The sequence below is a fragment of the Sus scrofa genome, chromosome 4, assembly GCF_000003025.6.
Source record: "Sus scrofa isolate TJ Tabasco breed Duroc chromosome 4, Sscrofa11.1, whole genome shotgun sequence".
NCBI lineage: Eukaryota > Metazoa > Chordata > Mammalia > Artiodactyla > Suidae > Sus > Sus scrofa.
Window position 1 is genome coordinate 93,387,448 of NC_010446.5, and position 16,611 is coordinate 93,404,058.

Consider the following 16,611-nt stretch of genomic DNA (forward strand, 5'->3'; position numbering starts at 1 on the left):
GGAGTCGGGGGTGGGGGGTGATGCCCCCTCCCAGCCCCTTCGAGTTGTTCCAGCAGGGGGCGCCGTTGCCCCACGTAGGTATCAGGGCTCCCCGGCGGGTCTCCTGAGTTCGAAGCGTCACATTGGATTGAGCCCAGGCTACAGCGGAGCCGGAACTCGACCACCCATTCTCTTCCCCACTTCTGGCTTGCGAGCTGGCGTTCACCAGCTGGTAATGTAACTTGGTGTCCTGCGGCAAGGAGTCGAGTGCACCGAGTCAGGTTGGGGATGGATGGGGGACAGGTGAGATGTGACCCTGTGGCTCGGATTGCAGGACGTGAGACTCGAGCATCTGTGCCTGGCGCCCTCTCCTCTTGATTGAAAGTCCAGTCCAAGGGCTCGCCCTCCGACATCCCCCCCTCCGCCCCCCATCCACCCACAGGCGCGGGAGCCAGCCATCTCTGGCCCCCTCGGCGAATTCTGGACCCGCCCACCGGGCTAGATCCAGAAGCCGGGGTGGGGGTGGGGTGGGGGTAGTAATGCGGGGCCGGGGCTCTAGGCCCCCAGGTGGGGTGGGGGGGAGGGGCAGGAGGCGGGGCCACCTCGTTCTTGGACAAGGGCGGGCCCGCGTAGAGTATAAAAGCTGCCCGCGCGGGAGCCCAGGCCAGCTTTGGGGCTGTCCTCGGACCTGTCCTGGTTCCCGAGTCTCACGATCCTGCAAAGGCCGCGGAGACACCTCTTTTTGACTAAAGGACTCAGCGTCCAGTGCTCCAGCCGAAGAATCTAAAGGGACCTCCACTCGTGCCGCCACCATGCCCAACTTCTCTGGCAACTGGAAGATCATCCGATCGGAAAACTTCGAGGATTTGCTCAAAGTGCTGGGTAAGCAGATTTTTGAGAGCCCGGGAGAGAAGAGGGGGCGCCGAGGCCGGAGGTTGGGTAGAAGAAAGAAAGGGAAGCTGGAATCAGGGCGTGGGAAGCTGCGCGCCTGCACCCCGGAGTAGGGGTCAGACGCCTGCGTCCCGGGGCACTGGGCCCTAACACCTAAATCCTTTCTGCGGCGAGGCGCCCACCGATGCCAGCCTCTTCGTGCAGTGACTCAGCCTGTGAATCAAGTAGAAACCAGAAACACGAGGACGGTACCCTCGGGGTGGGGCAGGGGGGGTTCTCCGCAGTTCAGAAGCTGCAAACCCTGCATCCAGGCTGGGAGCGTGGATCCCTACCCAACCCAGCCCCGCCGGAGGCATTGCAGCCTCCTTCCCCCTTGACCCCCCGCAGGTAATCCAATCCCCGGGGCAGATTCCTTACTTCTCTGCGCCGAGCTCCGCCCCCAGGTGATGCGTCACCGCAGGGCCCCCGATCCCCTTTTCTTCCCGTTTCAGAACTTTTCCACTCTGCTCCCCCCACCCTCCATCTGTGAGACAAATATTTTCCTACAGCCAGCAGCTCCAGAGTCCTAAAATCGCTCTGGATAATTATCACTTTCTTAGATTTCAACAAATGGCTTCGTGTGAAACCCCAGCCACCTCCTCCCTTTCAGAAAATCCCAGTTCTTTTTCTTCCTCCCTCCCGGGAGATGGGCTGTAGCCCCGCTGGGTGTGCTGGTTAAAGGTGGAGGAAGTACCTACCCAGACTGTCCTTCCCCACCTCTGTGTGCCCTCTGGCATCTGGGGAGGGGCTTCAGATCAGGGACTGGCTGGGGAGAGGGCTCCACCAAGAAATGCAGGTCTGTCGGACCCAGCCTTTGGAAGCCACCCCAGAGCCATCGATTTCTGGCCTGAACAGAAAGACCCCCGCTGGGCTGGGGGGAGGGCACCCTGTGTGGAGCAGAGAGCTGTAGGAAGGACTCAGAACCCGGGAAGGGTCTGGAATGCTGTAGGGAAGGCAGCGACTTCCATCCTACCCACTGTTAGTTCTTCCTGCCATCTGACCACAGTATCTCTTGTAGTCATGTCAGCCTTTCTTGCTCCACCCCTTGTTGGAATGAAAGATCCAAAGGATACACTTTTTCCATCAAAAAGCCTAGATGCCATTCTCTCTCCCAACTTCTCTGGATTTCAGCCCCCCCTCCCCAGCAGATGAGGCAGCAGCCTGGCACACCCCCAGACCCCAGCTGGAGGATCAGATCCTAAGCCCAACCCTGTCATCCGTAGTCTTCAGCCTGTTTGTCCTCCCTGCAGGGTCTCTCAGAGCCACGTGCCCTCCTCAGGGCTTGCTAGGGGGCAGATTGAAAACAGACTCGTTAGACAAACACAGTTCTGAATCAGTCAAGGTCAGCAGAGCCTGGCCCCAGCTCCACAGGCACCAGGGGCTGGTTGGAGGGATGTCACCTCTGAACCCAGCCTTGCTTCTGCAGGAACCTCAGCCTCTCCTCACCCCTCTTGGTCCTGTTCATGGGTTTCTCTCCCGGGGGGAGGGATGCTCAGGAATTTGGAGGATACCTGTCTCATCCAGTGTGAGGGTCATGGCACATAGCTAGTAGCTTCAGTTCCTCTAACGGGAAAGATGGATGTTAGACAGCAGGGTGGACTTCCCAGGTAGCAACAGGGAGTGACAGTAGTCTTTTCTTTTCTTTTTTTTTTTTTTGTTGTTGTTGTTGTTGTTGTCTTTTGTCTTTTTTTTTTTCCCTAGGACCCAACCTGCAGCATATGGAGCTTCCCAGGCGAGGGGTCCAATCAGAGCTGTAGCCGCTGGCCTACGCCACAGCCACAGCAACACAGGATCTGAGCCGCGTTTGCAACCTACACCACAGCTCACGGCCATGCCGGATCCTTAACCCACTGAGCGAGGCCAGGGATCTAACACACCACCTCATGGTTCCTACTCAGATTCGTTAACCACTGCGCCATGACAGGAGCTCCGACAGTAGTCTTTTTTGTTGAAGGAGGTGGAGCCGGATGTGTCTCTTTCACCAAATCAATTGGACCTGAGAACTTCAGTCATTTCTCCCTGGACCCAAGAGATTAGCAGCCCAGAAGCGGGCTCCTGGGGCTCCTGAAAGACAGGGCTTCCTGCTCCCACCCCCTCCTGTTTGGAATAGAGTGGATCTCTGCTCAGGTGCCAAGGGGAAAGGGGATTTGTTTCTCTAGGCACCAGGTCTGGAGGAGGGCCAGGGGTCTGGACCACAAGAGGGGTACTGGAATCCCACTCTCCTGGCCCAGCCCAGCTTAGCCCTTCATCCCCACTCAAGGCTTCCCTGAAGGATTCCGCTCTAGTTCAGGGCAGGAGGCCAGGCCAGATGAAGAGGTATAGAGCTCGGACCTGGGCCCTGCCTGCCCGCCTTCCTGTCAGAGGGCTGCTCTCTCCTGGCTCCCTGACTCCTCTTAATAACCAAGGGGCAGAGAGAAGGCATCCAATCGGGGAAAGGAGCGGGGGCACGAGCACAGGGACTCTGAATCCACTGAACGAGAAGACCTGACCCCTGAAGTGGGGTGGGTGATCCCGAAGTCAGGGCCATGTCAGGGAAGGGGAGGGCAGTGTCCCTTTCTGTGTCTTGAGGGGAAAGGGACAAAGGAAGCTTCCAGGAGGGCAGGTGAGCAGGAGTCTCATGCGGGGACCTTTGAGCTCCAGCTCTGGCTTTTTCTTTGCCTTCCTCTTATCAGTAAAAATAACAGCAACAATAATAACTTACTAGTGAGATGGACTGGGAGTTTGGGGGTGCAAACTATTACATTTAGAATGGATAAGCGGGAGTTCCCGTCGTGGTGCAGCGGAAACGAATCCGACTAGGAACCATGAGGTTGCAGATTTGATCCCTGGCCTTGCTCAGTGGGTTAAGGATGTGGCATTGCTGCGAGCTGTGGTGTAGGTCGCAGACTCGGCTCAGATCTGGCATTGTTGTGGCTGTGGTGTAGGCCGGCGGCTACAGCTCCAATTAGACCCCTAGCCTGGGAACCTCCATATGCAGCGGGTGTGGCCCTAAAAAGACAAAAAACGAAAGAATGGATAAGCAATGAGACCCTGCTGTACAGCATAGGGAACTATATCCAAACTCTTGGTATAGAACATGATAGAAGATAATATGAGAAGAAGAATGTTTAAGTATAACTGGGTCTCTTTGCTGTACAGCAGAAATTGACAGAACTTTGTAAATCAACTATAATAAGAAATTTAAAAAAAAAGAAAAACTGCTGTTTCCTGAAAACCCAATGTGCCTGTCACTGTGTGTGCTCAGGCCTAAACTCACATGATCCCGTTTGATTAGCTCTTGAAGAAGCTATTGTCTCCGTTTTACACTTTCTGTATCTTCAGAGAGGTTAAGCCACTTGCCCAGGGTCACCCAGCCTGCAAGGGAGGCTGAGCCAGGTGGAAATCAGGGCCTCATGGGTTTTATTCCACAGCCCAAGGCTCCCCTAGGTTTCTGACCATTCTGTAGGGGAGACAGCTGCCACACCACTTCCCCTGCTGAGAATCCCTGCTCCTTCTCATCTCGGGGAAGGACAGAGATGTGACAAATAAAGGTCACAAGACAGGGGAGATGAGTAGAGCAGAGAGGGAAGTGGCCCCTACTTCCAGGACATGAGTAATGAGGCCTGGCTGGGGAGGGTCTGCCCTGCACTTGGGCAGGGGTGCAGACACAGTGGCTCTGCTGAGCCCCCCCCAGCAGCTGGTCCTAAAAAAGATGGACCAAGGGCCAAAAGAGGTGAGTGGAGGCAAGGTAAGCCATAAGCTGTAGCAGGATTCCTATTGGGTGAGACGAACAGGGGGTGGGCAGGGGCTGGGGAGCTATTCCCGAGAACTGAGTGGGGCTGAGACTTGGGGAGCAGGACCCCATGCTGCTGACTGCCCCAGATGGGGCCGCAGCTATAAGCAGAACTCCCAAGATCACTGCCTCTCTGCCCCTCCTCCCTGTGCACCAGCCATCAAGGCTACACCACCTGCTCTCTCCTTCAAGGTCCTTCCTTGGACACTCAGGCAGCCTGCCCTGCTCCCCAGCCTCCCCAGCCAGGTCCCAGTTCAACCTGCTCCTGCTGTCCCAGGGGGAAGGTGGGAGACAGGTGCCTGGAGCGCCCAGCAAACCAGCCCCTCCTCTCTCCGAAGGAGTGAACGTGATGCTGAGGAAGATTGCTGTGGCTGCGGCATCCAAGCCAGCTGTGGAGATCAAACAGGACGGAGACACTTTCTACATCAAAACCTCTACCACCGTGCGTACCACGGAGATCAACTTCAAGATCGGAGAAGAGTTTGAGGAGCAGACTGTGGACGGGAGACCCTGTAAGGTGCGTGTAGGGAAAGGGACCCTCAGCATCATGGCATCTATTGCCCTGCCTCCCGGCATGACTATGTCCCATCTTTTGCTAGATTCTTTCCTCCAGTTCCAATGGAGAAAGTGCCTGGATAGCGGTGGTGGGTAGAAAGGGGGTGTACCCCCTGTCCCTCTCACAGCATTGTCCCCGCTGTGGGCCCCGCTCACTTGGCCACCTGTCTCCTGCAGAGCCTGGTAAAATGGGAGAGTGAGAACAAAATGGTCTGCGAGCAGAGGCTTTTGAAGGGAGAGGGTCCCAAGACCTCCTGGACCAGAGAATTGACCAATGATGGAGAGCTGATCCTGGTAAGGCCCGCCTCCCCCCCAGCTCAGAGCAAGCCTTGTGCAACCTTCAGAGATTTTCTGGGATATTCCAGGGTGCAGGAGATTTAAGGACAACCATCTCCTGATGGGGCTGCTGGGACAGAATTGGGCTGTCCCTGAACCAGTGTCCTTGTGCAGATGGAGTCCCTTCTACGTAGAACAAAGGACATGTGCTAAGAAGCCCCAGCAAGGGATGGGGTGGGGGGATCTTCCTGCCTCGGAGAGGAGGACATAGGATGGACTCCTTGGGCTCTGTTTTCCTCCATCCCATAATGCCCAGGCATTTTGTGACCCACTCTTGCCTGTCAGTCTTTTTTTTTTTTTTGCTTTTTAGGGCCACACTCGTGGCATATGGAGGTTCCCAGGCTAGGGGTCCAGTTGGAGCTACAGCTGCCATCTTGCATCACAGCCACAGCCACGCAGGATCCAAGCCGAGTCCTACACCACAGCTTATGGCAACATCAGATCCTTAACCCAGTGGGCGAGGCCAGGCATCGAACCCGCAACCTCATAGTTCCTCGTCAGATTTGTTTCCACTGCACCAAGACAGGAACTCCTTGCCTGCCAGTCTTAAGCTAAGAAGTAGGTTTGGACCTGGAGGCCAAGCAGGCTACTTCCATTCAACCCTCCTCCACCCAAGTGCAGGACCCAAGGGCCTCCCAGACTAACCATGACTTCTACCCTTGCAGACCATGACGGCAGATGACATCGTGTGCACCAGGGTCTATGTCCGAGAGTGAGTGGCCATGGGTCCAAGAGCCACGCCTGAGCTCACCACCAGCCTGAGCTCCTGCCTCACTGTCCCGTGGGCTGCCCCTCCCCGACCCTTCCTTCTAGACTAGCTCCCCCTCACTTCGGTCACTTCTGGGGGTGCTGGGATGCCTTCTGCAGGGGCTCTGATTTTTTTTTTTTTTTTGGCCCCTCCTCTCCTCCCCTACACCAACAAAGTGAGATGGATGGCACGAGCCCAGATCACCCATTCCAGAATCACTCGCCCTGCCCCAAGCCTCCATCCCAGCCCCAAATCACCCCAGAGCACCGTCTCTCTCTTTCACTTGAGGCCTCAGGTGGGAAAGACCAGCCCTCTGTCTTCCACTCTTTGTCCCTATAGCCCATGCAGTGTAGAATATTTATTGGTCAATTTTATTAAAATGTTTTGGAAAAAAAAAAAAAAACCCTGTCTCTGGCTCCTTGGGATGGGGTTGGATAAGCTGCTGGAGTTCAACTTTGCCTCTGAAACGCGGTGTGGGAGAGTTGATGCTTCTGCGGCACCGGTGCCAGTTACACAACAGGGAGGGTGCCACCTTCCCTTCACCCTTCTCACCATCATCTTTTCATTTGCTGCTGAATCCACGAGCATCACTTTCACTTCCCCTCCTCCAGCCTCCTTCGTCCCCTGCTCAGGCTTCCAAGTCATCAGGGCTTGTCCCCTGACTCTCAGCAGGTGCTGGGCACTGAGGAATTGATTTTCCTATGATGGCAACACAGCTTCCTCCTCCTCCTCCTCCTCCAATTGTTCCTATCTCTCCTCCAGCTCCAACCTGTGGGCAACCCCAGGCTTGGCCTTGGCCTTGGCCTCCCACGTGGTTCCAGATGAGCTCATCGCAGCCCACAAGCTGGCCTTGCCCCTCCCCAGGTCTCCTCTGTGTCTGAGACAAGCCTCTCTCTGCCTTGGGGTCTCTCACACGCTCCTTCCACTCGTCTCCTGGGTCCTCTGGCCCCTCGGATCCTCCTCTAACCCATTTCCCTGAGCATCCACACTCAGGCCTGTCCCGTGTCTTCCCAGTTCCATCACCATCTCTCTCAAATGCCCGCCCTCATTTCTCAGGCCACTGCCCTCCCACAGCCCTGGAGCCTGCTTTCTCATCACGCGCTTGGTTTATACAGCAGCAGTATAACTGGTTTCCTTGTCTGCTCTTCTTGTGATCTTGTTGTGATGGGGTGAAATGAACACGACTGTTAGAATCCTGGTTCTGCCACTTGCGTGGCATCAAACAAGTTCCTTAGTTTCTCCGAGCCTCAATTGTTTGGGTTTTGCGGTTTTGTTTAATTGAAGTATAGCTGATTTACAATATTGTGTTAGTGTCAGGCATACAGCAAAGCACACCTTTATAAAGTATATATATATTCCTTTTTCAGTTTTCTTCTATCATAGTTACTGCAAGATTTTTTTTCTTTTTGACCTCCCTCTGCACATGGAACTTCCCAGGCCAAAGATGGGATCCAAGCCTCAGCTGTGACCTACGCTGCTGCTATGGCAACACTGGAACATTAACACACTGTGCAGAGCTAGGGATTGAACCTGTGCCCTTGCAGCCGCCCAAGCTGCTGCAGAGACAATGCTGATCCCACTGTGCCACAGTGGGAACTCCACAGATATTGAATTTAGGTTCCCTGTGCTACACAGTAAATCCTTGCTGTTTATCCATTTACATATGGTAGCGCGTATCTGTTAATTTTGTACTCCTAATTCATCCCTCCCCACCCCTTTCCCTTTTGGTAACCATAAGTTTATTTTCGGTGTGAGTCCGTTTTGTAAATACACTTGTATTGTTTGTTAGAAGTGACATCATATGTTTGTCTTTGATTCACTTCACTAAGTGTAATATTCTCTAGGTCCATCCATGTTGCTGCAAATGGCAATATTTCCTTCTTTTTATGGCTGAGTAGTATTCCACAGTGTGTGTGTGTGTGTGTGTGTGTGTGTGTGTGTGTGTGACACATCTTCTTATGCCAATGGTCTGTTGATGGGCCCTTGTGTTTTTTTTCATGACTTGACGATTGTAAATAGTGCTGCCATGAACATTGGGGCTCACATAACTTTTTATTTATGTATGTATGTATTTATTTTCTTGTCCCTGGAATTCCATATGCCTCCACGCAGCCAAGAAAGAAAAACAAAAACATATATTTTATTATGTTTAAAAAACAGGAGTTCGGAGTTCCCGTCCTGGCTCAGTGGTTAACAAGTCCAACTAGGAACCATGAGGTTGCCGGCTCGATCCCTGGCCTCACTCAGTGGGTTAAGGATCCGGTGTTGCCATAAGCTGTAGTGTAGGTTGCAGACGCGGCTGTGGCTCTGGTGTAGACCGGGCGGCTACAGCTCCCATTTGACCCCTAGCCTGGGAACCTCCATATGCCAAGGGAGTGGCTCAAGAAATGGCCCCCCCAAAAAAAGAAAAGACAAACAAACAAACAAAAAAATAGGAGTTCCTGTGGTGGTTCAGTGGTAGTATCCATAAGGATGCTGGTTTGATCCCCAGCCTCACTCAGTAGGTTAAGGATCCAGCATTGCCTTGAGCTGTGGTGTAGGTCATAGGCACAGCTCAGATCCTGCATTGCTGTGGCTGTGGTATAGGCCGGCAGCTGCAGCTCCAGTTTGACCCCTAGCTTGAGAATTTCTATATGTTGCACATGCAACCCTAAAAACAATAAAGAAATAAAGAAAGAAGTTCCCTGGTGGCTCAGCAGGCAAACGATCTGGTGTTGTCACTGCTGTGGCTCTGTTTACTGCTGTGTGATCCCTGGCCTGGGAACTTCTGCCTGAGTGTGGGGTGAAAGGGAGCCTTTCATTGATTCCTCTGACTATTGCTTCCTGAGAGGCTCCTGGGAGCTGGGCACCCTGCTAGGTGCTGGGACACAGAAATGAATAAAATGGACAAGATCTCAACCCTTACAGGTTCTGTGGGGAACTGACCCATAGTGGGGAAAGATGGACAGTTAAAAAATAAATGCACCGATAAATACCTAATTGCATATTGTGCTAGGTGCTTTGAAGGAGAAGGAGCAGAGGAAGAGAGAGCCATAAAGATTTTGTTTAAGAGTTCCCATTGTGGCTCAGAGGTTAATGAACCTGACTGGTTCCCATGAGGACACAGGTTCAATCCCTGGCCTTGCTCAGTGGGTTAAGGATCCGGCGTTGCCATGAGCTGTGGTGTAGGTTGCAAATGTGGCTCGGATCCCATGTTGCTGTGGCTGTGGTGTAGACCATTGGCTACAGCTCCAATTGGACCCCAAGCCTGGGAAATTCCATTGGCCACGGGTATGGCCCTAAAAAAAAATTTAGATTTCTAAAATCTCGTTTAGATTGGGCAGAGCATCGGGAGAGCAGGTGTTTTGAAGGACAAGGCACTTAGGGGGGTCCTGAAGCACTCAGTGGGTAGAGCAGAGAAGAAGATGCTTTAGGCAGAGGAAACCACAGGCAAAGGTCCTGAGAACAGTTTGGGGCTGTCCAAGGTCCTGTGACGGGAGTGCACGGTGGCTGGAGGCCAATCAGAAGGACGCGAGGGCCACAATAGTTCTTATTTTATTTTAAGAGCAATGAAAGCCATTGAAGGATTTTTAAAAGGGGGGTGACATTTGTGTTTTAAGGAGTTCCTTTTTTTTCTTTTTATGGGCATACCTGCGGCATGTGGAGGTTCCAGGGCTAGGGGTTGAATCAGAGCTTGCAGCTGAGGCCTCTGCTACAGCCACGGCAACACCAGATCTGAGCCCCATCTGGGAATAATGCCACAGCTTGTGGCAACACTGGATCCTTAACTCACTGAGCAAGGCCAGGGATCAAACCCACATCCTCAGAGACAACGTCCAGTCCTTAACCCACTGAGCCACAACGGGAACTCCTTAAGGAGTTTCTTTTGGCTGCCAGGTGGAGATGGATCAGAGGAAAGGGAACGTAAAGGAAAGCCATCAGGAGGCTGGCAAGATGCTTAGGCAGAAGGTGGAGAGAAATTCGGTAGAGGGTGCAGACTTAGCGATGCATTAGACAGGAGGAAGGAAAAGGGAAGTGTCAAGGATGGCTGTCTGGGGAGTTCCCTGGTGGCCTGGGGGTTCAGGACTCGGTGTCATCCCTGCTGTGGTTCAGGCTCAGTTCCTGGGCCTGAGAACTTTTGCACGCCGAAAAAGAATGGCTGTCTGACTTTGGTCACGGGGGGCTGCTGGTGCTGTTTTCAGAAATGGAAAAATGAAACTGCCTAGGCCTTCTAGATGCAAGTTGTGTGTTTGTTTTAATTCAGAAGAGCCCTAATTCCTCAGTCTGAGTCCTTCTTTATCTCCTTTCTGCCTCACCTCCTTTCCTCTCACCCCATCCTTGATTCTAGCTCTCTCTGACCTGCTGGCTCCCCAGCCTACGCTTCCCCCTCAACTTGAGTCCCCAATCCCACCCTGGAGAGACCTTTTTTTTTTTCAAGCCCTCCAGGCCCCCTTCCCAGGCCCAGTCGTCAGTTGGTTTGGGGCCACTGTTCTTGTTTCTCTGCCTAGTTTGTCTCTTTCTGGAATAAAATTGTTGAGAGCGGCAGAGAAAAGAGATATTTCTTTTTCCCAGGAGATCCCAGAAGGTGGAAACTGGGTCTCACCCATCAGACTGGGGGTTCTCTGGAGGCAAAGACGGGGGAGCCTCTTGGGCGGGCCCTTCTTCTTGGCTCTGCTTCTCCAGTACATCCCTGCCTGCCAGCCTCAGATGACAAGGAGGTTACAGTCCTGGACCCAGGAGATTGGATCAGGGAGAGGCCACCTCACCCTTTTGGCCCAGCCCAGGCTAGCCTGTGAGAAAGTTCTTCCAGCTTCCCCTCCCACCCCGAAGGCCTCTCAGGGTTCCTCTTCCGTTACCTGCCCTTATTACTCAGCAGTGCATTTAGGAGAAAATGCAGAGTAGCCCCCATCCCCTGCCTGCATCCTGAAAAGCCTGTGAGATCACTGTGGGCAGAGTCTTCTCTAGAGTCCAGGCTTCTCAGAGCCCAACCACAGGAGAGGGTGAGACCTCTTGGACAACAGAGGGGCCTGGGTCATCGAGTCCTCAGTCCTGTGTGGGCCAGAGCAAGGGGGTCAGAGAGGGTAGGAGGGCACAGACAAGGGAGGGGTGTGTGTGTGATTCTCTCCTGGGGATGCAGGGCTGGCATGCATGGCAGGGGCACTGGTAGGTACTGGGACGGTCCACATTGACATCTCAGGGAAACAGGTATGTACACACATACACAAACACGAGACAGGGGCCTGGGTCTGTTGCCAGAATTCAGCCTCTATCTGCCAGGGCCAAACTGAAATGCAGAGACAGAGTTTTGGGTAACGGAGAAAAAAAAAAGAGCGTTATTGCTTTGCCAGGCAAAGGAGGGCCACAGCAGGCTAATGCCTGAAAGACTGTGCCCCCCACCCCTTAGAAAGACTTGCAAGGAGTTTCATCGTAAAAAAAGGAGAAAAACAGGGTTTCAGATAGGAATCAGGATTGGGACAAACATACATTCTTTTTTCTTTGGGGGAATCTTAGTCGTCCAAGGTGGAGTGGGGAGATCTCAGCCTGGTCTTCTGGGTCATTGCCTAGAATAACAGTACTTGCAAAAAGGGTCTATGGATCAGAGATTAGAACAACCTAGGAAAGTTCCTGAAAAGCATCATGTGCTAATAATCTTTAACCCACAGGCAAAGATGCTCAGGGCGCCTAATCTTTAGCTTAGGGGTAATTGTGTTTACAGTGTAACTAAGTCAAGGAGAAGGACAAGGAAGGACTCTAAGCTGGTCACTTTCAAAGCATTCATTTCAAAAAGAGGCTTTTTCTCTCAGGGGTATGAGGCGCCTGCCTCAGGTCATCAAGTCCCCAGTCCTGCAAGGGCCAGAGCAAGGGGGCCAGGGAGGGCAGGAGGGCACAGACAAGGGAGGACCTGGGTATGATTCTTTCCTGGGGATGCGGGCTGGCATGCATGGCAGGGGCACCAGTAGATGCTGGGACAGTCCACACCCACACCGACATCTCGGGGAAACAGGTGTATACACACACACACACACACACAAACACACACACAGGTAGGTACTGGGATAGCTCAGGGAAACAGATGTACACACACACGCACACACACACACAAACCCAAGACAGTAGCATGGAGAGCAAAAGAGTCAGAGCACAGGTGAGACCAGGAAGGAGAAAGATCTAGGGAAGCCGGGGCCCAGGGCACCTCTGAGGACCCAGAACCTGGGGGCAACTCCATGATCACATGTGGCAGGAAGAGCCAAGTTACAGGAATCCACATGGGAGAAGTGGGCACAAGGTTGCCGGGGGAGGGCAGAGACAGGAAACCCTGAGAGAGGGAGAGGGAGAGAGAGAAAGAGGGGGAGAGAGAGAGAGGGAGCCAGGGAGAGAGGCTGAGCTGGGAAGAAAGGAAAGGGAGGGGACCAAGGGAGGGAAACGGGGAGAAGGCGGGAGGGCCGGGATGGGGGGGATCCAGACGGGGGAAGGCTGAGATACTTGGGAGGAGGGGGAGGAGGAGGAAGAAAGGGCTCCGGGGATGGGGGTCAGAGGAGAAGGGGCGTGCCGGTCAGGCCCTCTGACCCCAGGTCCCAACAAAGAGCTGCTTAAGGACCGCCACCGGTGCAAGATGGATGGGACTGGGGCCGCCAGGCCCTTTGTGGTGAGCGGGGGATGATGAAAGGGAGCGGGCTCTGATGGGAGTCCTCGAGGATCCCCACCCCCCTTTCTAGGCTCCCCGGCCCCTCCCCGCAGTGACCTCCGGGAAACTTCAAGTGTTGGTGGGAAGCGGGGAGACCCGGGTGGGGCGGGGCGGAGGGGAGGAGACCAACCAGGTATTTCTCCTGGCTGGGCCAGTCCTACCTGAGAAAGATGGGGACTGGATGGAGGGACAGGGACGGGGACCGGGTGGGGCTGGGGGAGAGCTGGGAGGGTCCTTCAGTGCACCTAGAAAGTGAACCAGTTCTGTGCAAAGACGATGCCAATGTGATGCCTACAGAGGTGCCCCCGGGGTGAGACTGCTGTTGTAGTAAGAGTTGGGGTCCCCTGGTCAGGTTCTTCCACCGCTCCTTTTGGCCTGCCACTGCCCTCCTGACCTTTTGGCTTCTTCCTGTCCCTGTCCCCTTTGGCGCTGCCAGTCGAGAAACCAGTTCTGTCTCTGCCCCGGATAAGGATCTTTGGGTTGGTCTTTCTCAAGGCAGCCGCAGAAACTTGGCAGGCTGACAGCGCCCCGCCCGGGGCAGGGCCCACCCGAGGGCCAGTGGCCTGGCCCTTTCCTCACCATCCCTCCCTCCGTCCTGCACCACCATCCCTCCCAGTTTCACTCAAAGACAAATCCTCCTCAGAGTGGCCTCATAAGAGGCGGGGGTCCCTCCCTTGCCTTCTTTGAATGTTCCAGAAGCCAAGTCCTTCTCCTCCCAACCTCACTCCCCTTTCCCTTTGGGCTGGCGGCCTGGCATGAGCTTGAACCACCTCTGGCCCCTTCCCCGGGCTCCCCACGGGGCCCTGACAATTGGTCCCCCACCGCAGGGTCAGCCCTTTGCCCAGTCATTGGCACCGAAGGGGGTCAGGTGGGACAGGGTTGACCCCACTTAACCTGAGCCCCTGGTCTCCTCTTGAACCATTATTCATTCCCCGTGACGTGTTGGTGCTTTTTGCACCCCTTGGAGCTGCAAGCCCCTTACTCCTCCAACTGGAAGAGACTTCAAAATGTCATCTCCTCCATTCTTCTGCCTCCTCATCCAAGGTCTGCCTGACCTCTGCCCTCACCCACTGCCCCAGAAACCTTCTTCCTGTTCCAGCCCTCTGTGGGGTTGGCCAGCCTCTCCCCACTTCCCCAGGGGGGGTCCAGCTACGTGCAGGGCAGTAGGAGATGAAAAAGCAGAGAGGAGAGCAAGGCTGGAAGCCATCAGAGGAGATCTGGGGGGCATCTGGAGAAGACTGGACCCAGCTCTCAGCTCCCACCCCCAGGCCTTGAGGTGAGCAGGTGTGTCGGGCCAGGCTGGGATTCAAGCCGGTGACTCAAGCCGGAGCAGCCTGACAGCTGCTTAGTCCTGCCTTCCGGCCTCCCCGAGGTGGAATCTAAGAAGCTGGGAATTCTAGAACCAGAGAGCAGTCCCAGAAGGAAGGGCCTTTGGGGATCAGGCCTCTCCTTTGTTCAAGAGGAAACTGAGGACCAGAAAGTGGTGTGGCCTGCTTGGGGGGATCACTCAGGAAGCAGGGGAATCATTGGTCACATGAGAGGGGGCTGCTTGGGTTCAGTACAAACGAGCTTCTGTCTGAACAAGGGTCAGCTGGGGGAGGGTGGGGTCTCCGGAGGGTGGAGAGAGGTGTCCGTCTTCCCCATAGGCTCTCTCCCATGTCTCACCCTAGGGTAGAGCAAGCCTGTGACCTCGCTGGTCCTTCTGGGCGGGAGACTATGAGGGCAGGGCAGGTAAGGGGATTGCAGACTAAAGTTTCAGGATCAGGTAGGGGGCTTACCGACCAAAGTTTCAGCAGGAGGGAGTTCCTGTTGTGGCGCAGGGGAAATGAATCCAACTAGCATCCGTGAAGATGCAGCTTCCATCTCTGGCCTTGCTCATTGGGTTAGGATCCAACGTTGCCTTGGGCTGTAGTGTAGGTCTCAGATACTGCTCAGATCCCACGTTGCTCTGGCTGTGGCCGTGGCCAGCAGCTGCAGCTCTGATTCGACCCCTAGCCAGGGGAACTTGCGTATGGCACTGGGTGCAGCCCCCAAAAGCAAAAAACAAAAACAATAACAAAAGTTTCAGCAGGAGTCTAAGGGTCAGGGGATCCTGGCTCAGCCCAGAGCTGCCTGGGGAGGGGACGCCACTCTCCCTTAGCCTAGCTTCCGGGCAGGACTCTGGAAACTTTTCTTTCTTTCTTTTCTTTTTTTTTTTTTTTTTGCTTTTCAGAGCCATACCCATAGCATATAGAGGTTTCCAAGCTAGGGCTCGAATTGGAGCTGCAGCTGCCAGCCAACACCACAGCCACAGCAACGTGGGATCTGAGCCGCATCTGCAAACTACACCACAGCTCACTGCAATGCTAGATTCTTAACCCACTGAGTGAGGCCAGGGATTGAACCCACAGCCTCATGGTTTCTAGTCAGATTCATTTCCCTTGCACCACAATGGAAACACCCTCTGGAGATTTCTCAGAGGCCCGATGATCCAGCCTCCACCTCACCCCAGCCCACCCCGGGGTGTGTTCAGTGTCAGGAGACCCAGGGGCCAGACCACCCTCCACCTGGGTCTCACGTGGCACAGGCACCATCACTGTTTCTGGGGGTGCCTACAAAGGCAAGATCCAGGCCCAGTCTTGGCCAGATGGTTGCTTTATTCCCTCGACAAACATTTAAGAAGCATCAGCTATATGCCAGTTACCGTACTGAGCAGGACCAGTTTGGACCCTGAAATAAGAGTTTCATCTCCCCATCCGTTAAGGAAAGATTCCCCAACCTCTTACTATGGGCCAAGCATGTCATTCCTGCACCTCTCCTTCTGTTCCAGAGCCAGGATAGAACCCCCAGAGCAAGCTCTGTGGACAAGGTGCTCCAGCCCCTTTTCTCACCGCTGTACATAGGGGCTAAATCTTTCAGTGAAACTTTCCTGTAATTGTCCTTCTGTCCTCACAACCCTGACTCAGAAATCAGTCAAGGAACTGCTGAAACAGAGGCAGAAAGGTGAGGTCATTCTTCCAGCAGCCTGGCTCAGGGCAAGAACTCGCACCACAACCCAGCTGAGTCCCTGGGACTGAACAGAGAAGGAGAGAGTCCACCCTCCCACAACCCTCTCTGGCTCACGGCTTCCCCTGCCCTCCATTTCTCCATGGAAGTCCTTCCTCAAGGCTAACTCAAGTGCCTCCTGCTGTAGCTCCAGCTCCTCCTGGGGCTGGACCCCAGAGGACAGGCTCCTTTCCTCAAGTGGCTTCAGGGGCTGGGAAGAGGAGAAGGGTGGGGTGCGCCCAGCCAGGGACACTTTCTCCACCTCTCTCAGCCCTCTTTTCTCTTTCTCTTCTCCACCCCACATCCTCTCCCCTTCCCTCCTCTCTCCTCAGTCCCCGACTTGAGCTCCTGGCTGGGTGCCAGCATTGTTCTTGCCCGGCTCCCCGCTCCCCTCCCTCCCTCCCTCCCTGTCCCCTCCAGCCAGCCCAAGGGGCGCCGCCTGCCCAGTCCCTGCCCCCACTCGCCCCCCAACAAAGGGGCAGGGTGGGAGGAGATCTTTGAGGTCCCATCCTCTGCTTCCTCATCGCTCCCGCCCTTCTTGTCCCCACTGATGGCCCCCACCCTGACACAGAAGCCTGGGGAGCTTGGGTTACTCGGGGGCCC

The 16,611-nt window shown here is 54.6% G+C and overlaps 1 protein-coding gene across 1 annotated transcript; it reads left to right on the forward strand.

Annotated features, from left to right (window-relative positions):
• CRABP2 (cellular retinoic acid binding protein 2) lies at positions 751-6,414 on the forward strand. The gene is given in 4 exon segments (NM_001164509.1): positions 751-861; positions 5,020-5,198; positions 5,414-5,530; positions 6,238-6,414. Coding segments are annotated over 4 exon segments (417 nt in total). The 5' UTR covers positions 751-791; the 3' UTR covers positions 6,289-6,414.